Below are 26,324 nucleotides of genomic sequence, written 5' to 3' on the forward strand. Positions count from 1 at the left end.
AGTTTTTTTTTCTGCCGTACGGTATAAACACTAGACAGTGTTTGCACTCCTGGGTATTATGATTCTCTCCAAGGCACAAGAAGCACCTCAAAAATCCATTTAACAGAGATACTTTACACTGTGATCATGGCATATTTTATTCAGTGGAGAAGGCGTCATGAAGTGTTAGAAAAGTTGGGGTATGGGTCGGCAGTAAGGAAATCCTACTTTTTTTCTTCTTTAAGGAAGAAGATAGTGAAGAATGGAGAATAAGGAGAAGAGAATGATGGGGAAGAGAATAGGAACTGAGGTGATCAGCAAAGAGTGGTAAGTAGAGAGGTTCTGAACATGTACTGCCTGGTGGGCAGATGAGAAGAAACTAGAGAGAACAGAGGGAGTACTGCAGGCATGCATAATTAAGTGGTGGTGGTGGTGGTCTCCCACCAGAACTAATAAATAGCTTTGGAATGTTTCAGAACATGCTGTGCAGGCACAAATGCTCCTCATAAGTCCACAGAGACCATGAATAAGAATCAAAATTCTTTATCATAGGACTATGTTTAAAATTAAACGATGCATAGTCAGAAGTTTTGAAACAGTTGAAGTAAAAGCTGATATTTTTTAAAGCAGAGGTTGGAATATCCAGTAGTTTCCTCGTTTTGGAAAAAAAACAACCAAAACCCACAAAACCTTTCTGCTATGCATTTCTCCTAGAAACGTAGGATTTCCATGTCATCAATAGGCTTCATGCATAGGGAAAAAAGAGCATGGAAAAATTACCTTTTTGAACTGAAACTCCCAGAACATCTCACCTACCATTATCACAAGCCAGGCTGAAAATGGAATCTGGGTGTTATAGAGTGAAAATGTACCTCTTCTGAGCTCTAAGAAAGAGGGGAAATAAATCCTCAAACAAGGGTATGATATGTACCCAATGGACAGCACACAGTAGACCCTTTAAAAAGATATAAAGTTGGATTCAGATCTGCACCTCTTATGGGAAGACCCACTGAAAGTGATGCTCTTCAATACTGGATAATGCCTCACTTTACACCCATAGAAATAACTTACACTTGGCACATGAAAGTCACAACACAGAGACACAGAGTACTAATTTGAGATTCAGTGGTGTTTCATATACAGTGGTGCCTCGCACAACGATTGCTTCATACAACGATGAATTCACACAGCGATGGGTTTCTTTGAGGAATTTCCCCCATCGTTAAACGATGTTCTCTATGGGGGAATTTCACTTAACAATGTCCCTTTTCCGCTCCTGTAAAAGTGTCTTAAACTGTTAGAAACCTGTTTTAAATGCTTGCAATCGTTAGCCCACCTCCTGAACCCTACGCAAACTTAATTTGGTGTTGTTCTGAGTCGTCGTTAATTTTTGGTGATTTTGTTTTCTCTCTTTGAAATGCATTGGACGGACAGTTCAATAGAGTTCAATGAGGGAAAAACAAAAAATCACCAAAAATTAACGAAGACTCAGAACAACACCAAATTAAGTTTGCATAGGTTTCAGGAGGTGGGCTAATGATTGCAAGCATTAATCTGTTCCAATTGGAACGGATTAACCGGTTTTCAATGCATTCCTATGGGAAATGGTGTTTCACTTAACGATGTTTTCACATAACGATTTTTTTAATGGAACCAATTAACATCGTAAAGCGAGGCACCACTGTATTTTCACAGAATTGCAAGAAACTCCTATCCTCCCCAGTGCCAGGTCAGGTGACAATCTGTTTGATAAATATCTAAAAGGGTCATTGTGGCATCTACCCCGTGGCCCCTGGTTGTTTCACCAGACACAGAGCTCACAAAAGTATCTCAAGACGCCCTTTTCCTCGCTGCCAGTTGATCTACCAACTATATTTCCTATGAAAGACTGAGGTCCATTCAGTCCTGAATTTTAATTTAAGCAGAAACAGGTTTATTGATTACACGTTATTTTAGGAATAGTTCTTCAGCACATTCTTAAAGTTACACAAAGCTTCAGTATTTTACTTTAAGCTCTTCTATCTTAATTAATGCAGGTCACACTTTGAGTCACTCCTTAAACACTCTCTCTGCCTCAAACCCCAAACTCTTTCTCTCTTCTCTGTCTCTGACTGAAGTAGACTCTGACTCACCCCTCCCTTCTAGTTTCTCTGGCTCCGCTTCCCGACAGCTCTCATTGGTACAACAACACGGCTGAATATTCATACCAGGGGTGATCGCTACAGTCATGATTTTTGAAAATACAAGAACTGAAAAAAATAAATAAATCAAAAGATACGGTAACTCTGATGATTCTGACTGAAATCCTGTTTGTGTAAGATTCTCTGTGTAAGGCTGATGACATGATTTGCTGGGACCATTTACTGGAAATTAAACACTTCCTACTTCTTTCCTGAGGCACCAATAGCTCCCATATAATCTATTTCCTTTTTGGGAACCCGTGGGGATTTCAGGATGGAAGGAGGAAATCTTTGATTACAAAAATTGTGGCTGACATGACTAGTCTTACATGGCATAACTTACATGAACAGCCTTTTTCAATGAACAAGTACCTCCCATAAACAAGGAGTCTGAATTTGGTATGTCTAGTACTTTTCTTAGGTGAATGCAATATGTCTGGTACATTTCTTGTTCCTCTGTAGAAAGCACCATCTGCGCTGCACTAGAGGAACCTCTGATAATATTGGCCTCCATCACCATCTGAAATTAGAGAGCCATTAAGGCTTGGAAAAGAAAGGGTTACCAAACAGGATGATCTGTAACAGTTAGGCTTACAAATAATTTCCTTTCAAGATAAGCAAGACTGGTCATTTTAATGTATGGAGCCAATTTTAAATTTGGGGTTGTCTGGAATCACCTATTTCTGAATAGGGGGGAATAGTTTTACTTTTAAAAATTCATAACTTGAAAACCCTTGCCCAAACTTCCCTAAATTTGGCAAGAAGAAAGACCAGATTATCTATTACACTTGTGCTGATCGAAAGCCCTGTTTCAAAATTATAAATTTTTGTTTGCGTTGCTCCCATTTTTAGAATTGCTTTGTAGAATATTGATTTGTTCTGCTGAAAAATATCATAGCTACACTTTTGTGCATCTATAATGTATTTTTCATAATATGGCTTTGAGCTGCAAGCAGTAAGATGTGACAAATATAAATAGTAACAATAGTCAAATCGTTTCTGACTTATGGCGATCCTTTTCAGGGTTTTCCAGGTAAAAAAATACTCAGAGTGGTTTACCATTCCCTTCTTTTGGGAGCGTTCTGGGACTGTGTAGCTTGTCCATGGCAACACAAGCTGGCTATAGAACACCTTAAATATGTCACTTACTCTAAACACTGTGTTAGAATTGGTTCCAACTTGATGACACATAACTAACTTACATATAGTAGGTACTAATTTAAATACAATTTCAACATAATTCTGGTCCAAATATCCAGTTTCATGCAGTGAGCTAACTTTCTTCTTCCCATTTTATAAAAGATGTGATATATATGTACATATTGTGTTAATCTGGCCATTCTTTCCATTTCTTCATACCTTCATAAACCAAAATTTCACTGTCATTATTACTCCTCCAGACTGGATTTAACCCAGGATTTACTTTCTGGAACAATAGCTTGAATGAATCTATTCATCCTTTGTGAAAGCCAAATTTGAACAAAGTTACTATACAGCTTTCTTCAACTGTAGCATTAGAGGCATTAAACCATTTCATTTTTCCAGATGTGCTTTGTAGTGATAATATTTATTTTATTTTTATTTTATTTGTTCGATTTATATTCCACCCATCTGGTATATTCTACCACTCTGGGTGGCTTACAGAATATCAAAAACAATTTAAAAAAAACATAGAAAAATTAGCATACAACAATAACAAATAGTGCAGGAATAAATAAATAATAAATAACAAAGCAAAGAAATCAGTAGTTGACAGGAGGGAAGGCCTGGATGTGCCGTCAGGCTCCTCAGCCTCAGCTCCTGACTCATGCGGGTGATCCGAGTAGATCTTGGTGGGAACAGGCACTCCGCCAAGTATCGAGGTCCTAAGCCATTTAGAGCCTTATTGGTAAGCATTAGAACTTTGAAGTCAATGCGGAAACGGATGGGCAGCCAGTGCAGTTTGGCCAGAACAGGAGAAATATACAGTATTGGTGTTTTCTCACTCCAGTAAGGAGTCTGGCCGCTGCATTCTGCACCACCTGAAGTTTCCGCATCAGCCTCAAAGGTAGCCCCACATAGAGCGTGTTACAGTGGTCTAGTCTTGAGATTACGAGCGCATGTACCAAGGTAGTGAGCGCCCCCATGTCAAGGTAGGGTCGCAGCCGGGCAATCTGCCAAAGGTGGAAAAAGGTGGTGCGAACTACCGACACCACTTGGGTTTCCATGGTAAGCGTCGGGTCCAGGTGTACCCCCAGGCTGCAAACCCCATTCTTGGCAGCCAGGGTCACCCCCCGCAAATGTGAGAGAGCCACCCAGGCCACCAACCCCAAGGGCGCCCACCCTCAGAACTTCCGTCTTGTCCGGGTTCAGCCTCAGCCCATTTTCCTGCATCCACTGTAGTATGGCCCCCAGGCAGCGCTGGAGGGACAGGACGGCATCACCTGCAGTTGGTGAAAAGGAGATGTAAAGCTGGGTGCCATCAGCATACTGATGACACGAGGCTCCACACCCCCTGATGACCCCACCCAGCAGTCTCATATAGATGTTAAACAGCATTGGGGAGATAATCGACCCCTGTGGGACCCCACAATTGAGATTCCACGGGGCCGAGACCCTCTCCCCAAGCTGTACTCTCTGGAGTCAGTCCTCCAGGAAGGAACGGAGCCAGGCTAACACCAAGCCACCAATTCCCAACTCGGACAGCCTCCCCAGGAGGATACCGTGGTCAACAGTATCAAAGGCAGCTGAGATGTCGAGGAGGACCAACAGAGACACTTTGCCCCTGTCAGCCTCCCTCAACAGGTCATCATACAAGGCATCCAATGCCATTTCTGTACCAATAATGTCAAGAGCATAAATAAGTAGCTTCCCTCGGGCTCATGAGAAATCTCTTCACAATTTTAACCCATCACTTTTAATCAGCATGTGAGAGCGAGGGACTTGTCCTTTCTAAGTTAGCAACTTGAAGTGGGATTGGGAAAAAATGAGCAGTTCATATTTCTGATGCAGGACAAACATTATTTTGTTCAAGTCTTTGCTTCTGACCATGAATGTATACAGCAAATAACCAGATGGAAATAATCTTGTCAAATCTAGATATTTTTGAAGCCCAGTTTCTCTCTTGGATAGGATCTTTCAGACTTAAAGACGGAGAGCTCTTCATCGTTACAACTGGGTATGTATTCCACCAAAAGCTGTGCAGTGCACACAGATAACAGCCATACTCTCATGCACACTGGATGGTCATCTGCCTTACCTCATTACAAACTGGATTTTTTTTCATAGATCTGCAGTTGTAGCTAATAAATGGAAAGCCAAGTAGTGACATAAGTTAATTCTATTCATGTTACAAGCTGTACTGATGGACATAAAAAGCACTGCAGATAGTAACCATGGTCACAGGCCTTAATTTATTATGGGAAGAGTGCTTCACATTACTGTGTCCCATTGTAAAATATAGTAGGAGGCAGACGGTATTAACTGTATACCCTTATGTATGAAAAAGCTGTTCTACATCAGTTTTCATAGTTGCTTTAAGGCTACAATGGAATCATTTCAAAGCATCTTTCTCACATATTTCTTCATCTTTGTTATTAACTGGAGTGCACAAAGTCTGAGAAAGTATTTTCTGCATCCCTACAGCCTCTTCTGACTTAGTGGAAGACTACATAGCGCCCACCCCACCCCCAAAATGAGAAAGCAATTCAGATTTAACTACTGTACCTGACTTCAGAGTTATTATGTGGGATCTACTTTAGTTGCTCCCAAAGACTTTCTCATAGCGCTTGGAATATTTTGACTTTCTCCACCTTTAAATACTCATCATATGACATATCAACAATTTCTTTTGAAAGTCCTCTAAATTGTACAGCATATTGGAGGGAGCCATGGAGAAACTGTTGTTTAAGGAACACTTTCTTGCAGGATTAAAAAGAAATATAATATGACTCATAAATGACTAGATTCTAATTTCTTGCCAAGGAATTCCAGATTTTATGTCAGGCAGACGTTTTGAGTTGAAATAATTCTCAAAAGGTGAAATTGGAATCTCTGCAATAGTTTTATAGATTTTGGAAAAGCATCATGTCCTATCTCTTGATGTTCTAACAGCTCAGAATCATGCAGACACTGGACTTCCTTCAGTTGTGACCCCCATGCATAAAGAGATGGTTAACTATTTTATAAAATTGAAACTTCTTTAAAACAAGCCCAAATTGAAAATAGACCACATAAGTTGGAAATACCAATGTTATCTTGAAAGAAAAATGTTGGCCCTACCTGCCTTTTTTTTAAAGTTTTGAAAGAATCCTGGCTGCAGGGGCTGAAATATTGATCCTTAAAAAAAACACAAACAAAAACAAAAAAAACCCAAAGAAACAAAAAACAAAACAAAACACACCACTATTTCAAAACAGGTTTGCTGTAAAGAAAACAATGGAGTGCCAGTACTCCTGAAAGGGAGACATTTTGTCATGTATCTTCAGGGAAATGGCATACAATTTTGTAAGGCATATTCAGTGAATTTCCCCTTACCTTAGAAAAATAGATAGTAGATGTACTTTGTTCTAGCATCTTCAGTAAACATCCTTTCAGGATTTCTGAGAGCAAGGAGTCCCCTCACATAAGTTTTCAAAAGGGAAATCTGCTCCATGTCTGGGGCAATCTGAACTTCTGACCCTGTCAGTCAGGATGCAATTAGCTGACTCTTAGCTAACTTTTTAATTTTTTAATTCCTTCCTGGCCAAACAGGCTTATGGGATTCTTGCTTGCAAGGGGGTTCTGTGTCTGGTTGTAAACATGGAGACACAAAAAGAATATTAATTTTTTAAATAAAATTCAGATATTTAAAATATTTTTTAAAAAATATAGTTTAAAAAAGACAACAAATATTCAGAAGCTCACTCGTTTAAGATGTGAAATCACTGTTTTTTGCTTTGTTTCTGGAAATGATCTTTCTTGTTGTTAGCAGAGCTTTGGTGCCTATATCCTGTCACAGTCTCCAGTTGGTACCTCAGCCAGTCTGCATGTCTTGTCACTATACAATCGCTTGGTTATTAAAAATGAACTCCAAAGATGCTATGTACCATCAAGTCACTTCTGATGATGACCTCCCAAATGTCCTATCATTAACAGTTCTGCTCAAATAATGCAACCAACATAATTTCATATTCGATTATTCTCTCTCCCTACTGCCCCCAGCGATGCTGTCTTTTCCAATAGGTTCTGCTCAGATCTTGCAAAGTAACAGCTGTGGATTCTTAATGAGTCAACCCATCTTACGTTAGTTCTTCCTCTTTTCCTACTGACCCCCTCCACACACACACACCACTTTTCTCAATTGAGCTTCAATTGGCTCATTTTTGCTCTACTGAGAGTTCAGACGGGACTCAAACACTCACTTGTTTAGCTTGCTCCAACACCACATTTCATATGAGTTGATTTTTGCCCCATAGCTTTTTTCACTGTCCATCTTTTCATAGCTTGGATGATTTTGACCTTTGTTTGAAGTGACAATCTTTCCATACTCACCCCCCCCCTTTTTTTTTCTTTTATTTCAAAAGACAAGGGGATACATTTTGGAAAACATGCAGGCAATGTGTTTGTAGAGCAAGGGTTTGGAAATTGGAACAGAGCTTTCTAGTCTGCATTCTGTGGACTCAGCATGGCAACATTAGTTAACATGAGAGGTTAAAGGATTTGTATGTCTCTCTGTTGTGTCTGTTGCACTGACTCACAACTTTGCTTCACCATATCATTAAGTCCAAAAGAGCTGTTCAATATTTTTTGTCACAGAGGGATTATAGCCACATTCCAGCTGTTCTTGGTGCTGCCCTCCACCTGTAACCATAGTACAGGGTGGTTCTATATGAGAGAAGTTTTTCTTGGAATGTGTGCATAGTGCATATATACTTAAACTTCTGTTTTAAAAAGCTAGGAAATTCAATTCTTCAAAAACCTTCTGGTTTATGAATGTGGGATATTTTACTTAAACACCCATGATTCAGAATGCCAGGAAATGGACTGATATTGCTGGACAACATTATGCCCACATTGCCAGCAGGAAAAAGGATGCCAAGCTTTACTTAGCAAAGGGCAGTTTGAACACTGACAACACCAATGTCAGCAATCAAAATGGTCTACAAACTATCATCTTCTGCTCAGTACCATTCACAAAGAGACACCAAGCAATGGAAATTCTGTGCACAGGAACCAACACATATGTAATTTTAGTTCTACCTTTATTATGCTAACACAGTTTCTCTATCCTTCATGGCTTCTATCAGTCATTATGTTATAGTTGCTTTTCTTAGGCTTCTACAGACCATACTACTTTTTAAGAAATAGAAATGGGAAGAATATCACAGAAAAAAACCCAAATAGTTGCTGAGTGACATTCTCATGTAAGTAAATCAAAACAACCAAACAATGCCACATTTTCATGGTAAGAGTTTCTACCTTTTCAGATGTCCTTGGGGAATGATAGAACATTTACAGGGATAATAGCACCATCATCAAATGAAAAAGCTAGTGGAGAACAGTGTAGATCAGTGTCTTTCTGACTATCCTAATCAGCAAGTGCCTTGATAACAAAGCTAGTCATTGCACAAATCTCCACAGTTTTTCCACTCTAGTCAATCGACCCCCCCATGTGCACCTACAGGACAACAATGGCCCCATTCTAAGTCCATTCCAGTTCATGTAAGAAAACATCAAAGACAAAAGACCTACCCAGTACCTTATGCAAAGTGGTCATAAAGCAACACAGAGAAGCCGTCAGCAGAGCTGAAAACACACTGGTGTTGGAAAGACCTGATTGAGGCAGATCTCTGATGAAAAAGCTCTCTGCTGGGAAGGAATCAGAAAATCATTCTCTGCCATTTTCCCCAGACCTACTGATATTATGTTCCTAAGAAATTATGAATAGAGTGAAACCATAGCTGTGAAGGCCAAGCTAAGCAGGCTCATGATCAAATGACAGGTTTCATCCTCAGTAGACCAGTATCCTACAATGACGTTATCCTTTTCTTCTTTCAGAAAGAGCATGTGCTGTTATTAACTGCTGTAGTGTTTCTTCATACACCTAGGGTCAACATAACCAATATGTTTACAATTTTGGAATTAGCATGTTTTTTTTTTGGTGACTCATTATTGGATATTGGCTTAACTTTCAAGTACTGTAATTGCGGAGTCATGTAGCTGTAAAGAAATCCTACTGTGGGAAGGAAAACAGGTTGATCTTATGGAATCTGCATTTTTCTTAATTATTTATTTTCATTCCTAAAAAACTGTTATTTGACTACTGCAGAGTATCATGAAGAGGCACCCTGAACTTCACAACCAACACCTACAATGTGCTAGATTTTACGTGTTAATGTTAATTTTTTCCCCAGGCAATTCAAAGGAAATCTAATCTTAAAAAATAAAGAACACAAATTTAAAACCATAAATAATGCTGAACCCTCTGCAGATGACATATATCAACATATGCTCCCTTCTCCCCAGAGGAGGATATGCCATAGATGCCCTTGAAGATTATCTCTATACTATCAAAAGCCCCAACATGCCTGTCACAACATCAGGGGTTGATTTACTTGTTCCTCCTCTAATGCTATTTATGCCATCTTCTGCCAGCAGAGTCTCTCTGCTTTCTACATAGGGCAAAAGAATGAATGGGCACAAATCTGACATTAGGTATGACAACATAGAGAAACTATTTTCAGAACACCTCTCCAAAGACACCCTATTACAGATCCCTCTGCACCTCTCTCCATTGTGAAAATAGTCCATTGACACCTACTCTCTGTTTCCTGGTTCTCAACCAATGCTCAGTCCATAAGAGGACCTGCCCTCTTATCCCCTAGAAACATCTCCTAGAAACATCTCCTAGCACCCCTGTGACAGGAAAGTCCACCTGGCAGATGGCTAGTGCCTGAATCAGGCTGCAATTAAAGTAACTGTTTCACTGTCCCATTTCAAGTTAATGAAGCCTTATCACGTCTATTATCTGTCTCCTCATCTGATCATAGGATATGTTTAAATACACTGGTCATGCATCTATATCTGAAAAAGTAGACTTTGACCCACATTGGCTGACAATGAAAAAATTGTTAGTGCTACAATACTCAGCCCCCTTTATTTCCTTTCCTTTTGTCTATATATGATTGGCTCACACACTCAGCACCCCTTATATTTGGACTATAAAACAGAGACACCTCAGTCAGCACAGCCAATGTTGTGTCTTTTTCATCAAGGCATCAAGGTGTTGTAGTCCAGCAATATTGGGGGACTTAAAGTTGGAAACCAATAGCATAAAGAGACAACAATTTTCTTTGGTCACTAGTTTTGTCATGGTTGTGACAGGAATTGGTTGCTGAATAGCTGTATGGGAGAGGAAGAGTGAAACTGAGATTTTCATCAAAACAATATTTTTCTGACAAACTTCTTATACCCTTATGCTAGGGAACTGTAGTTGAAAGTGGTGTTAAGAAATGGTTCTGAATACTGCCAGTGTTATTGTTGGTACTTGGGTAACTCTTTCCTCAACAAGAAATCATGTTTTAGGGCAAACATCTTTCCCCAGTCTCATAAATTTTGAAAATGTTGTATCCCATCATCTCCAGCTCTGGAATATGGAATTTTTGGTCCATCTAGAAATGGGTGACAAGAGAAATTAAGGTAATTTTAAAGCAGCACAGAGAATACTTTAGAAGGACCCAATAATGCATGTACCACCTGAGTAAATGATTAAATGACAGGCAGGGATTCCCCTCCCTGACTAAACAAACACTGAGACATTAAGAGATCCAGAGCTACTTCTGTGATAATGTGACTAAATCAATGTTTTGTTCATTTGGTTATGAATGATTTAAAGACTTACTGAATTACAGACGTATTGAAAATGAAAAACATTTCAAAAGGGCAGTCATCTATAGCAATTACTTTGGTACAACTCATTTTGCTTGTCTTCTATAGGGAATATCACCCTTAGGTAGTATGAAGCACCAAAGAAATTAAACACAAGCAAAGCACACAGAGAGCTGTGTATTTCTGCAATTTCTCTAAATTTAGAAACCTATCAAGTACTATTTAAACAAATTTTGTTATTCAAGGGAGCTTATGCAATGCATTCATATATGTGGCTACTTAGGAGTCAGTCACATTGGACTGACATGTAAAAGAGTGCAAATAAATGTGTATTGAGATAGCAACCTTAGATAACTGTTCAGATATAGATGCTTACCAGTTCCATGCAAAGTCAATAGTATTCACTCCTTTTGGAACTGGGACCAACCATTTGCCTTAAATCTGCAATCTAGAGAGCCTCTTTTAATATATTAATATATTTTCCTTACCTTTGCCTTTTCCCATTTGAATTTAAATAAAATGGTCATGTTGTCTTTTATATGGTCAGGTTTAGGAAACCTTGATGATACCTTTATGATACATCCCAGTCACACTTTGCATTTTTGCATGTACACTTAAACGTTTAAGCCCTGGCTCTGTACCAAATATTAAGAATTGTCAGTAGAATGACAACATTTACAAGTGTGATAGATTAATGAATGTGAGTAATTGTTCTAGAATCCCCTTTTCTGTTTGGGTTAAAATGGTATTTTTTAATTTACTTATTACTTGTGCTTTGATTGCTGTACCCAGTTCGACCTACCCGTGATGGTTGTACAAAATAGCTCAGTGCATATGTGTGTTCTATGCAGTTCTCCACATATATTGTCTCATATTCAGCTGAGGGTATGCCGTGTTTCCCTGAAAATAAGACAGGGTCTTATGTAAATTTTTGCTCCAAAAAACACATTAAGGCTTATTTTCAGGGGATGTTTCATTTTACAGTCATGTAAAATAACATCTTCTGGTTGCTGCACAATGCAGCACAATACTGGAGGGTGGGGTTTCACTTAACTAGGGTTTATCTGGGGGCTTATATTATGAGCATTGTGAAAAATCATACTAGGGCTTATTTTTAGGTTAGGGCTTATTTTTGGGAAAACAGGGTATGCAACAGGTAGACAAGGAAGGGGAACCTTTTTGTGGAAGTCAATTTCATGATCCAAGGGGCAATTTAAAATCTCTTTCTCTTTATAAGTGGCCCTCTCACTTCTATTTCTATGCTGCATAGAGAGCTTTTCTATTCTGAAACCCATTTTTACATGCCTTTCTACTCATTAGTGAATTTTAAATCTCTGCAAGCAAGATGTTTAACCAATAAAAGGAAGGGTATAAAAATAGGGTGGGGGAAATCTTTTTGTCCACATTTATTGAATAAACTTGTTTTCATTGTCCTCTGATTCCACAATGGTTTGCATAGTTCAAGTAAGGGTTTATTGTTCTTACAGTGTTGTACTTATCCTTGAAAAATGAATCTCCAGTTCATAAATCTTATTATGTACTATGTTAAGTTTTGTATGGTAGCAATCTTACATTGTAACCATCTCTTTGCTTTCTGCTATTACTATCTGCTACAATATTAACTACTTGATACATTACCTTGGGATATAGGTGGTCCCCTTCTCAAGTAATAGCCTTAACCTTTGCCTCTGAAAGACTAATCACTGTCCTTTTAGATCCATAACTTTTATAGAAATTGCTTTTTGCAAAGCACTTCATCACATTTCATCTCCTAATGCTTTCCTATTCTGACTTTAACACTACAGCTTTAATATTCCTTTCTATCTTTAGCATGGTCTCACCTTTTAAATTCTATGCCATACAAGAAGGTGTTATTATTACCTCAAACAAATGCTTTTACTACACTTGATTATGACCTCTCCTTGCAGTGGTGAGGTTTAAACCTGTTTGTACCATATTATTCCATTAATATACTTGGAAGCAGTACCTTTACTATGTACTTTTAAGCTCATCTGCTTCTGTATTTCATTTTTTCTTTGCCTTTTTCATAAATGATAAAGACCTTTTTTGAAAAAAATGTTCAGAAAAAGTACTATATTTATCAATGTACCACATTATCTTAAGATTATGCCATGCATTTTATTTTCCCTGTTGATTATGGTTTATAGTTGCTTCATTTTTTTTAAAAAAATTATATTAATAATGGCCTTTTCTACTTGTGCCATGTGTATCTACATGTCTTATAAATCACTTCCAGATTCCTTTTTGCAATGGGAAATAATAGATACAATAATAGAAATCTTTAGTTGTCATTTGTATTATTATTTCAATAATTTGAAAGAAAAGATTATAGGTTAATAATTTTTTCCCAGTAACAGCTTAGAAATCCATCAAAAATTGCAAAATAATGAATACTTTTTAAAGGTTGCAATACAGATGCCAAGAAAAACAGGACTATAACTTCAGTTTTTAAATGTTGCAGACACTGAATGATTATTTTATAAAAAGCATTTTCCCTCAAATGCTGTGAGCCTAAAGAGATTTGAACACTTCAGTTATAAAAACATTTAAAATATACAAACTTGTGCAACTTTTATTTTATGAAGATGAGAAGTTCATTAAAGAAGATAAATATTTCATTAGATGTTAAATAAAACAAAGAGAATTTTTGGCTTCTCTCAGCACAAAATTCCTTTGAAAGATTAATTAATACATGCAAATTATGCAAATTAGACCCATGCAAATATTTTATGAAGACAATTAAGGGAACCATTAATTACTGCTTTTTTTGCTTCAGTGAGATTCATTCATTTAATTTTAATTTCACTTTAACTGTTCTGATGTATAATCTTGCAGCTAAGAACTTTATCTTTCCTGGTGGGTCACTTAAACTTATACATTTCATCAAGTGAGCAGCTACCAGAATCTGAACAGATATTCTCTAGGCTATGTTCAGTATCAAGAGAAAATTTTGACACAATGCACTTTGAGGAACTGGGAAACTGAAAGAGAATGTGAGCTCATTCTTGGACAAGGTTCAACTGCTGAAAAAGCAATTAATTTGCTTTGGCTGTGCTAATATAGGGGAATTAGAAAGTGTGACACAAGACAAATAGAAATAATTAGTTCTCCAAAATGATGTTCTCATTAATATGGTTTGAACAGTAGAAATTAAAAAAAACCTCACAACATTATTGTGGCATGTCTGCACTCTGTCCCTAGCCATAGGAGTCAGAATAATGCAAGAAAATCATTTTTAACCTTTAAAAATCCCTGCAGTAGTAATATTTGTTTTTAACCTTTCATTGTAGGATATTTCAAAAAGTGTGCAACACATCTGATCTAATTCCCACACAACTCATCTTAATTTTTTTTTATAAATTACCTATAACAATGCAATCCTTCAAACATCTATATAGGAATAAATTCCACTAAGCTATGTAGGAACATGTATAGGACTACACTCTGAGGGGAAAACATGTACCTGCCTCCTATGTAATAGACCCCACTGAACTCACTGGCAATCATTTCTGAATAGACTTGTAAAAGATTATCTGGTGTGTTTCTAAAACACAGTTGATCTTCTCTCACAAACATACACATACCCATCTGATGCACTCCAGCTCAGAATTCATTAAATCAAATTTTATGGCATGCAGCAGGCATAATTTGTTTTTGTTTTTGCCGTAGTCGAAATAGCATCATCTTATCTAAAGTTTATTTAATGCCTTCTTTTACTCTTGATAGCCTAAAATATTTTTGCTTATTGAGATATTAAATGAAGAGATATATATGAGAACGGGCAAGAACTTGCTTTTGTAGCAATTCTTTAAAAAAAAATCAGCTAATTTTGATTAGAAGAAGCAGAGCAATCTTAACCTTTGGTGGTTGATGACTACAGAGGTTTAAGCTATTGCATATGTTGTTCCACTAATGCCAGGTCAGAGACAGTATGGGAGTTGTATTGAAAGCCATTCTCCCCATCACCATAACCACCACCCTAAAAGGTGACAATATTAGCTTCTCACTAGATCAGGTTAGAGTTGACATAGGATAAAACCAATCCAATTGTGACCAAAATTCCATAATCCTAATTATAATTCTGTCCTGCCCTGGGAAAAATACAAGGAAATAAAACCCACCTTCCTCCTTGGCTGCATGTGGGGGAAGGGCTGTATGTGATCTACCACCCTGTCAAGCCCACCTCAGGACTGATTTGTCCACCATTAAAAATAATAGTGAAAGACATAACCAATATGCTTTAGGCATTAAGCCTATGTAGACTTATTCAAGGTTAAGATGCACTGACCAGTATCCACTGACACAATGGGATTGACATTACTGGCAACAGCAGATTGCCACTGTAGCGAACAGCTGTCTGTCACTGTGGAACACTGATGCAGGAGCCAATGAGAGAATGGAAGGCGGAGCCAGGAGGGAGGAAAAAGAAATAAAAAGTCCGGTAGAGAGAGTCTGAAGTGAGACTGTGTGTTGCTTGAGAGAAGTGATGTGTGAGTTAGAGAACTGTAAGTGTGGAGATTGAAACAGAGGGTTAAAAGAGTTAAGAAAAAGTATTCTAACAGATTCAATATAAGTGATTTGCATCCTGTAATTTACTCTACACGTCCTTACCGATTATCATCTTCCCTGTTAAATAAATGATTTATATTTTGGCATCACACATGTCCTGGCTTTGACATGATATTAATACATTAATATCTGGTGGCAGCGAGGAGAAAGGAAGGGAATGACCCTTGTGAAGACCAGGGGAATAGGGACTTCAAAGGCAGTTACTAATTAAAGAGTTACTAATTAAAGAGTTTTGTGTGTGTGCATGTGCGTGTGCACATGACTTCATTGCACATGAGTTGCACACAGCCCAAAATTAAAAAAGGAATTCTTTAATTCGCTACAATATGCCAATCGTAGTGATGTTACTCCTATTGTGCACACAGATATATACAACAAAATACTGTCCCCTGAATTCCATGAGATATCCTTCCGAGTAGACTTTCAAGGAACCCAGTTCAACATGTTTCCAATAAATAATATGTACACCATCCAAGTGAAATACCAGCATACATGTCTGCTGAATAAATCAGATAACTACTCTATATTACAAAATATAGAAGAGGCCAGCTAAAAGTATTACTCTGTTCCCTCTTTTGTTAAGACAAAGATCACAAATTAACCTATAGTAGTGATTGAATATATACATAATAAACAGTGATGTAACAGAATATGAATGGAGGTAAAAGTCAATTTAGACAGAAAATCAGATGATAGTTTTTAATAATTATGATGGTGTTTAATAATCATGTCCACATGCATGGGTGGACCTCTGGACCTTGGAGGTTCATAGCGACTCCTATGATCTTCCTTATATCAAATTTCTTCTTCCCCTGAGCAAGTCTACTTGTACTCTCCAGTGGTCAATTTTTTTAAAAAAATGAATCTTTTTTTGAATGTGGAGCATGTCTCTCTGGGTGTTGGAGGTTCTGCAAAACATGGCAGAAGTGCTCTCTAAATCCCCAGGCCTTTTGAGCCATTCCTCTCCAAATAATGTTTGTTTAGGGGGGGATGAGGCTGCTGTGGGGTTCAGGTTATCCTACAGGCTGCACACTGTCCATTCAGTTTATAATGTGTTTGCATTCTGTGTGTTTGATATACCCTTTCAGAGCTACTTTTTTTTTACCGTGTCGCAAATCTATATCCTTACCTTGAAAGCCCCATTACAGTCATAAGTCTGTTCTGACTTGATGGCACAATACACATACAATAGTTACATGGTTTTGCTGGGTGGAGAACAGATTGTTCCACACACCCAGCCACACTAGTTATTAATAAGCATTATATATAAGCAATAAATTAACATTTCCTCTTAAGGAAACGCACGTGTGAATGTGAAAGACAGAGGCAGCTGCTTTATGCAAGAGCCTCGTGGCGCAGTGGTTAAAACGCTGTACTGCAGCTAAAACTGTGCTCACGACCTGGGGTTCAATCCCAGGTAGCCGGCTCAAGGTTGACTCAGCCTTCCATCCTTCCGAGGTCGGTAAAATGAGTACCCAGCTTGCTGGGGGGGCAATGTGTAGCCTGTATAATTAAAAATTGTAAACTGCCCGGAGAGTGCTTGTAGCACTATGGGGCGGTATATAAGTCCAATAAATAAAATAAATAAATAAATTTACACTGTCAGTTCCACCTTAGTCCAACCTTCTCGACAGTGACTGAGAGTAGCATTCCAGCTAGCTGCCTACAGATGGTAACCACTGAATCTGGGACCTTCTGCCTTTAGAGTATGTCCACCACTGGTGATACAGACCTCTCTCTACATAAATAATACAAATAAATAATATTTGTTATAAACTCCATTATATAGTTTTACTGATATTTTCTCAAGAAATCTCTGATTGTTCATTGCTCCTTAGCATCTCACTTAACTTTGCCTAGTCTTGGGCTTTCTTTTCACACATTGGCTATTTCAAAATTGTCTTAGAATGCCATGCTTATGAAATGCTTCCTGTTGATTCGTCATTTCTTTCACATGAAGGAAAGGGCATGCTCCTCCACAAATCTTTAGGAAGAAGTTATTAAACAAGATGCAAATTGCAGTCTACAGCCACTTCGGCTCAACTGTGAAGCATTTACAGTATGCCTGCAACTTTGAAAAGAACTTATTTCAGTGGAAGTGAAAAGATTTAAGTTAGTGAGCTTTAATTCTGCCTCTGGCTTTGCTTTCCTAGGTGATAAATAGAATGACTGTCTAGTTTAAAGTTGTAGCTAACAATGACCTATGAACACTGTGAAACAATAGCCTATTTATAGGTTACTGCAGGCAATCAATACCACCTTTTGTTTAACTTAATCAAAGTTGTCTTTAATTGATTAGCTTGAGCTGAAAATCTGCCAAAATACCAGAGTGGTATGCCAGGAGACAGGAAACAAATTTATTACTGTTTAGGTTCTGTGCTCTGCAGTATAATTCCACTGTTTATCCTTGGTAAAGAAAAAAAGCAGTATGTGAGGTAAAGTGCATAATTACAGGCATGTTTTCCTACTGACTATTTGGGTATTTATTATAAGACACAGACGAACCAGCAAAATGTCTCAAGGCCATATACTATGTTATTAGCATATGTCTTCTTTTGAAACTTTTAAAAATACTGAACAAAGCATTTTTTAAAAAATAACAGGTAAAATAAACATTTCCTAAAGTCTCAAATTTTATTTTATTTATGATCATAAAGGATATCACTCATCTCGTTTGCTCAGCAAATGTTACTTGTTATTTGAAAAATTCTTCCTTTTCAATATGCTGCCAGCTAGCAGGTAAGAAAATCAGAGCAAGCTTCTTGTAAAATGAGAAAAATGAGAAAAACCACAGCCAATTTATTTAAAAGCAGATACTTCAGAGTGGTGAGCTTTCAAATATAAAATAAGTATGTTGTTGAAGAATTGCATACAAACAAATGCTCATTTACTCAAACTATTATACTCATTAGGCTTGTTTAATAATAGATTAAAAGGATTGCAAATCCGTTTAGAAAACAATTCAGCTTACACTTGCAGTCAAGTGTCTGAATATTTATTTTGATGCTTTTCTTATGCCTGCTAGTGGCAGCTCCAAGCAGAGTTTGGTTTTAACTTGTTAAGCCTTCATCAGATTGGAATCACTGTGTCTAAGGGATCAATTATTGTGTTGAATTATTTCCTTTACAAAGGGGTCAGGTTTCTGGGTGCTGTGGCTACTTCATGGCCACTGTTCTTGTATCCTTTATGATTATAATTATGATTATTAACTGAAGACATTTTGACAAATTGTTAGTAGCAGTCACTGGTGCCATCAGCACCACTGCCACAAAAAACCCTCATGAATACATTGTTCAGAAGGAGACAGTCTTCCCCCGCCCCCTTGCAGGTGAAAGGGGGCTTGAGATTTCCTGCTTTGAATTGTAAAAAAAGGAGTGTTGCATTTTTTTTAAGAATCTGCTCTTCACAATAATAACCTTTGAACTGCAGAACTAGAAGTGACCCTACCCATCACTGAATCCAGCCCCTCTCAAAGAGACACAGTGGGGAACTGAACTCCCAGCCTCTGGCTCTGCAGCTTTCCAACAGTACTTGGCAGGTCTTGCTAAACCTGTTTCCTCCTCCCAACACCATTCAAAAGGGAGAAGATATATTAAAGAACTGAGAGGGAGAGATATGCAGGGAAAGTAAATAAATGAGGGAAGGAAAAGGGGGACGGGGAGAGAAGGCACTGCTTCGTCGATATATCACCTTTGGTAATTAAAAAAAAAAGGACAAGGGGGTTATTGTCCCAAGAAACAGTAGAGAAAATGAATCAATACAAAATTAAAGAGAACTGTAGCCTGCTACACAGTGGGGTCTCGACTTACGAACGACCCGACTTGCGAATAATTCGAGTTACGTACCTGCCCTATAGGGAAAGTAAGGACTCGACATGCGAACTTCCCTCGAGTTACGAACAGGGAAAAAAGTCCCCCCTCCCCTTAGAAGCTTCTGGAGGGGGGGGAAAGGGTCAGAAACTTAAAAATAAATACTGTACTGTTAAATAAAGTCACTTACCAGGCCTTGGTAGCCCCCAAACCACAGGAAAAAGAGCAGGAAAGAGCTAAAAGCCGACACCCAGAAAGAGCCTGGCAGCCATTTTGTGGTTTTCCCCGCTCCTCTCCCCGCCTAACAGCTGATCGGCTGGCTCTGAGCAGGCTTCCGGAGGCTTGCTCAGCACCTAAAAAGCCTGCCTGAGTGCCTTTGTGCTGAAAAAATCAGCACAACATGCTTTAAAACATTATTTAAAATTGGCTTCGTTTTTTAAAAAAAGAGTTCTAAAGTGCTGCCTTTAGTGTTCCCTGCCTTCCCTGAACCTAAGGGGGAAAAAGAAAGAAAATATCCCCCTCTAGTGGCAGAAGGCAGAATAGCAGCTTCCCATTAGTTTCTATGGACAGAAAAGAGCAGATACGGATTAAATGGTTTTCAATGCGTTCCTATGGGAAATGCAGATTCGACTTAAGAACTTTTCGACTTGAGAACCACCTTCCAATACGGATTAAGTTCTTAAGTCGAGACCCCACTGTAATGGTTCAAATAGAAAGAAATGAATTGATACAATTAAAAACTATGTGAACACTCCTGCCGATATATATAGCATGTGGCCTCAACAGAGGTACGGAAAGAATCGGTGTAACTGGGGTTCTTTTCTCATATGTGATTGATCCCTAAGACACAGTACAGGCATGCCTAAACACAGTGATTCACGATGGGCATTCTTAAATCTGTATGAGTTGTCTACTGCTCACTGAAGAATTCTTTCTTCTCTGCATCAGTTCCCCAAGTCCGCAAAATCATGGTGCTTGATATTTTAAGGAGAGCTGTTTCAAAATGTAACCACCCTGAATAGATCTTTGGTCTAGATGGGCAGGATAGAAATCAATCAATCAATCAATCAATCAATCAATCAATCAATCAATCAATCAATCAATCAATCAATCAATCAATCAATCAATCAATCAATCAATCAATCAATCAAATAAATAAATAAATAAATAAATAAATAAAATGGAATTCTTTCTCAACAGGACTATGGAAGAAAATCACATTGCTATTCTTATTTTGAAAAGGCGCTGATTCAGTCATTCTCAATGGGGGCCATATGGTCCCCTGGGGGCCCCTAGCACATTTGAAGGGGTCACAGATTCATCTGCTCATGTTGTATACTTGTTTGCACATAGCCAAAGGATTTCCTTGTTTGACAGGGGGCTCTAGAACCTGTTAAGAGCTCCTAAAAGAAAAGTAGGGGAAAAAGTTTATCATGGCAGGTTTAAACAACACCTCAGCCCTGAAATATGATATAATTCTACAGGTGAAATGATTACAATTCCAGATGAGGAATCTGTGTATACACCCTAGACTACCAGAAAAATGAATAAGTGGGTCTTATATTATACTGAGCCTGAACTATCTCTAGAGACAAAAATGGTGAAATATTTTTGGGTATGAAAGTTGAACAGTTAAGAAAGGAAATTGATTTGTTTGAAATATGGTGCTGGATGAGAGCTTGGCACATACCTTGGATTGCCAGAAAGAGAAACAAGGGGATCCTAGATCAAATCAAGCCTGAACTATCTCGGAAGGGAAAAATGTTGAAACTGAGGCTGTCCTAATTTGGGCACATCTTGAGAAAACAGGATTCCCTGGAAAATGCTAAGAAAAGTTGGAGACAGCAGGAAAAGTGGAATACTGAATATGAGATAAATTGACTCCATAAAGGAAGCCACAGCCTTCATTTTACAATAACTGACTAGGGCTGTTTAACAGGACATTTTGGAAGTTGCTCATTCATAGGGTCACCATGAGTTGGAGGTGACTTGACACCATGGAACAATAACAACTAACAATAGTAACTCTTCTTCATGCTTGCCTTACAGAACTTACTCACACAGCAGCCATACAGGCCAATCAGCTTGCAGTTACACACACAACCATTATTTCACATTTCCAACTGTCTTAAATGTCACTCCTGGAATACATCCCACATAACGACTGCCAATCAATTCCAGTCACTTACCATGCAAACCTATACACAAAAATATATACAGTGCAAAATTGCACAGTAAGTAATGCTGTCATGTATATATCCACTAAAAGGAAGGTTACAGAAAAGAGGATTTAAGTTGAATTTTAAAACTTCTCCAACCACACTTAATGATTGTGGGCAACCCTCCTGTGTAAAAGGAGATTAGTTTGACTACTTTTGACAAGGTCACACTGTCCTTGACTAGCTCCTCTTAAACTCACCATGATTGCTTTTGGACAACCATAAATTAAAATATGTTGCAACACTGTGGACCTACAACCCATCTGCAATAGGTCTGGAAATGAGGATCTCACTTTATGGGAATTTGTAGAGAGCTGTGCCTTTTGTGTGTGTGTGTATGTGGTTAATTAACTCAGTTGTCCCCTTCCAGAATTCAGTGTAGGTCCACGTGTCATTTGCAACTAGAAATCCGTATCTTCTCAGGCCCGTGCTGTGTTCTGTGGAATCACCAAAACTTATTATCAACAAGGTCACATTTCTATGTGCTTTAATCAGTGGATGGAAGTCACTCAAAATACATGCATTTGAAAAGTAGGCATACAGACATTTCCTTCCAGTGTGAAAAAGCCTGCATCAAAAGGTAGTAGCAGATACTTGCTATTAAAACATATTACAAACTTATCCCCAAGGCAAACAGACTTTTCAGAACGTCCCATCCCTAGCAGTTACCTACTGAAGTACTGTTCTAACATTCTAGATCTCTGATGGTGGTCTAGAAACTGCAACAAATGGAAAATGCAGCAGCAAAACTACTGCCACAGAGTGGACCCAGGGAACAGAGGAATCCCACATTGGCACAGTTCATCTGCACAGGTTGGCTGTTTGCTGCTGCTCCTTATTCAAACTATTAAACATGACTGTTAAACCATGTGGCAGGCTTGCCTCATTGTATCCATAGGAACACTTTCTTTCTTATGAACCTTTGATCTTGTGAGAAAAGCTTCCTTCAGTTTGACATACTAGTCTAAAACACTCAATAGTTCAAAATAACAGATCAATGATAATTAGTAACAGACAGCTGTTGCATCAGCACTCTGATTCATGTACTGCAAGAGGAGCAGCACATATGTTCTATTTAGGGATGTGAATATCTCTCAGGCTCTGTCTTTTGTTTTGGTTTTGTTTTTTTCTGAACTGCCGCCTACATTTTCTTTCTGCCATTATTTCATATCAGGTTGTGAGACTTTGGTGCTGGGTGCATCAAAATGTGAGTACATTTCAAGATTTCCCCCCCCCCCCTAACATTTGCATTCATCTATGCATTTTCACGAACATTCTCTTCGCATTGGAAAAAAATATGTTTGGGCATATAATTTCATCATAACACAGAATTTCAGCCACATATACTTTTGTATTCACTTTGTTTCTACAAAAACTCCTTAAGTCTTGCAAATGAGCAAACTCTAGAAGTGAGCTGAACATGCCCTAAAACAAACTGGACATGAAATTCTATTTCAAAGGACTGAAATACTAGACAACACCAACAATCATTACGTCAGACTGCACAGGGAAGCCCAGAGCACAGAGTGCTATTCTCTGAAGATGCCGGCCACAGAGACTGGCAAAACGTTAGGAAGAACAACCTTCAGAACACGGCCAAGAAGCCCGAAAAACCCACAACAACCATTAGATCCTGGCCATGAAAGCCTTCGCAAATACATCTAGAAGTGAGATGCATTTCTTGTTGCAAAAAGTTATTTTGATTCAGTGCCATGTATGGAGGACTCTGATTGTTTGATTGCCTAGTTTGCATCAATGCTGCTTGCCAGAATATTTATTTGTTTACTCCAAGAGCCTCAAGCCAGGTGCCTGGTTCTTGCCCCTCTCTTGTCACCTTCTCAACAATTCGATGTGAAGGTGATAAGAGAGGGGCAAGAACCAGGCTACTCAAAGATCCTTATAGATGAGTGAAGATTTGGGCTTGGTCCCTTCAGTTCTAATACAATACACTAACCACTTTTCCAAGGTGCCTTTACTCTAAAATAAACACGATTAGGATTAGGCTGTGTAGGGAGCAGATTTTACGTAGCTCGCAGGAAGGGAAGTACTCTGAACTCAACATGTTCTCAATTATTTTCTTAATCTCAGCTGATTTTTAATACTGCACCTGAGCACGAGGGCTCCAAATGCACAACTCTGAATGAAGTGCATGTGTCCACTGAAATCAAGGACCATGATCTAGGCAATGTTACTTATATCTTATACATGCTTAATTTTCACTGGAATCAGCAAAACAGCATCAGTGGGGAAAACCCTTTAATTCTTTGTGGGATGGTGCCCAATCATCTTCTGCTAAGACGGGGTTTCAACCTGGACTGTGCACGTGTCCCCCAATTCAACTCAGAGCCTACTCTGGTGCTTTGAGATGGATACTGATTAGATCTTTAGTGATCCAACTCCCTCCTGATTTGATTTGTGCTGTAAATTTAAAGAAATGATCAGTAAATTCACATCAGCAGCCTTCCCATTGACTTACGGTAAGCTAGAAAACCAAAAGTATACCTTTTTAATTTTAATTTTATTTATTTATTAGAAGTCTACTCCGGCCGGGTTCCATCAAACATTTTTTCATTGAAGGTACATGAACTTTGGGCTCAGAGGGGAGTAAATGTGCCACACTGAAAATAGTTAGCATAAGGGGTGCCTACTGGGTACCTCTGATGTATTTCCCTCCAAGTACTCTGAACAAAGTAAAATTCCTGCCTCCTATTGCTTATTATGGCTGTCACTGAGCAAAACCCATCTCTCTTCCTATCTCCCCAACTACCAGTTCACATATCCTGCCCCCACAACCTTGCTTCCTTGCCCTTATTTTAGATGTTGAAATCATTGACTCAGTCTCAATGGCCTTTGCTTTGCTACGGAACTGAATGTGCTCATTCAGTTTCAATAGCATTCATACAATATAATGTAAAGGCAGCTCAAGATTCTGGATTTGGATGAACCTGATGCATTGTCCCAATTACAACAAAGCTCATAAGAGCATATCTTAGATATTGTTACGTCCATTGAATTTTCAAATGTAGTAGAATCAATATCAACAGAAGAAATGTCTTTGGACTCATTTCATGATGTGTAAACTGAAATACATGCAATGAGACAGCAGTTTGCTGATAGGCAGATGGTTAAGTTAATTTTACTTAGACCTCTAGAAAGCCTACACAGTGCCAATCAGTGATCACTCGTCACCTGACTGCGGCTGGTTTATTGAGTTCACACCTCACAAAATAATTCATGGCATCTCCTGTGTTATGCTTCCTGATGTGTGAAAAATACACTTCCTGTTGTCTTCCTATTTTTGATGTATGTTTAATAAATGTATTGCTTATTATCTTTTTGAATATTTTTCTATAATGGCAAGCACAACACCTTAAAGGAGTTAGAAAACGAGATTCCAGAACACAGAAAAAAAAGAGAGCAAATGGTACTTTCAGAGTGATTGACTTTAAAATGCAAACGAAAGGCATCTGAGAGAGATTACTTCAGCTAATCACTTTAGGCTTGTCTTTGAAGAATATACCTTCATTTAAAATTGAAAATAAATGCTTTTTTTTGAGGCTCAGTATTCATGTCAGCATATTTAGCATATCAGTTTCCACAGATAGCATAAAACAGAGGCAACCTTCAGAATTTGCAGTTTATTAATATTTTGCTACTTGCTGTCTATGTGTCTATCCACCTACTTAGTAAAAGACACATAGTAAGTGATGAGACATATTGAAAACATAGCTGTGAATGTACCTTCTGTTATGCACAAGTGGTAATTAATTAAATGACACTTAACAAACATTACCTAGCACAGGAACCCAGTCAAACAGCCAAAGATATGAATACAGAGCTTCATTTCCTTGATTATGTTTCTTGAAAACACTCCTCTTGAGATACGTGCAATAAATTTACAAATTATTGCACTGTTAAGTTATTATCTTCAAGATTATCTACCTGGTTACCAGAGTTTTGTAAATTTACTGAGAAAGCTTTCTTTTCACACTTAGATGTGTCTGAATATGCCATAAACATGCATTCTATTTAGCTGCACAGGGTGCAATTCTGCATTGTCTCAAATCAATTATTCCTCTTTAATTGCATTATACAAACAGAAATGACCTGCTAATTTAAAGGAAATCTATCAGCACAAAATGAATTCTCTTGTATAAAAAAGCCAGATGTACTTGACCTTGTATGAACTTGTTTTGATGTGGCCCAGATGGTAGGCTACATGCTTGAATAACAGGCTAGAGCAGAGGAAAAACTAATATAGTAAGATCTAGATTTATAGCCTTTTGCAAATTCCTACCTTGTATTGTCCTTTCAGCATCTGTTCTGCCCCCACTGCGGTCAGCTTCTATCTCTGGGGTCAGAGAGTCTAAAAGCATAGAAAGGTAAGGCTGACACATATTTCATTTGACTCTTAAAGCCCCCAGTTTTATAACCTGTTACTCCAGTCCTGAATTACAATACAATCAACCTTTGCCCTATTTTTAATGTTGAACAATGACTGGATGCCAGTAAAATAATTTTGCAACCAGCAAGATAAATGAGAAAGAGATGTTTAAGAGTGAAAAACAGGGAAAGGGCCTCTCCAAGCTAATAATTTAATAAAACATTTTCTTGTTTACATTTCCCTCATTATAATAATATAAAAATCAAAACTACAGTGTGGGGGGGGGAATCAGTTTAATGGAGAGAAAAAATGTTCA

At 38.2% G+C, this 26,324-nt stretch overlaps 1 protein-coding gene and 1 long non-coding RNA gene across 7 annotated transcripts in view; one reads left to right on the top strand and one right to left on the bottom strand.

Moving 5' to 3' along the window:
• LOC144588291 (uncharacterized) overlaps positions 1-21,616 on the top strand; it is a 48,685-nt gene extending 27,069 nt beyond the window's left edge. Inside the window, exon 2 of the long non-coding RNA XR_013543789.1 lies at positions 225-21,616. This is a non-coding gene — a long non-coding RNA (uncharacterized LOC144588291). The remainder of the gene's footprint in view (positions 1-224) is intronic.
• The window catches only part of DACH1 (dachshund family transcription factor 1), a 514,217-nt gene that overhangs the window by 16,634 nt on the left and 471,259 nt on the right, over positions 1-26,324 (bottom strand). For 2 of the 6 annotated variants that reach the window (XR_013543786.1, XR_013543788.1), the window contains 2 exons: positions 25,922-25,990; positions 6,675-6,926 (listed from right to left, as the gene is read on the bottom strand). Coding sequence is in view for 4 of the 6 variants with exons in the window: in XM_072994736.2 (XP_072850837.2) it covers positions 11,764-11,906; positions 25,922-25,990 (212 nt within the window). In the remaining 2 variants the exon portion in view is untranslated. Of the gene's footprint in view, positions 1-6,674; positions 6,927-11,749; positions 11,907-25,921; positions 25,991-26,324 lie in introns of those variants that run through there. The other 4 variants (XM_072994736.2, XM_072994739.2, XM_078390759.1 and 1 more) reach the window with 2 other exon arrangements.

Source organism: Pogona vitticeps, chromosome 3 (genome assembly GCF_051106095.1).
Source record: "Pogona vitticeps strain Pit_001003342236 chromosome 3, PviZW2.1, whole genome shotgun sequence".
Lineage (NCBI taxonomy): Eukaryota > Metazoa > Chordata > Lepidosauria > Squamata > Agamidae > Pogona > Pogona vitticeps.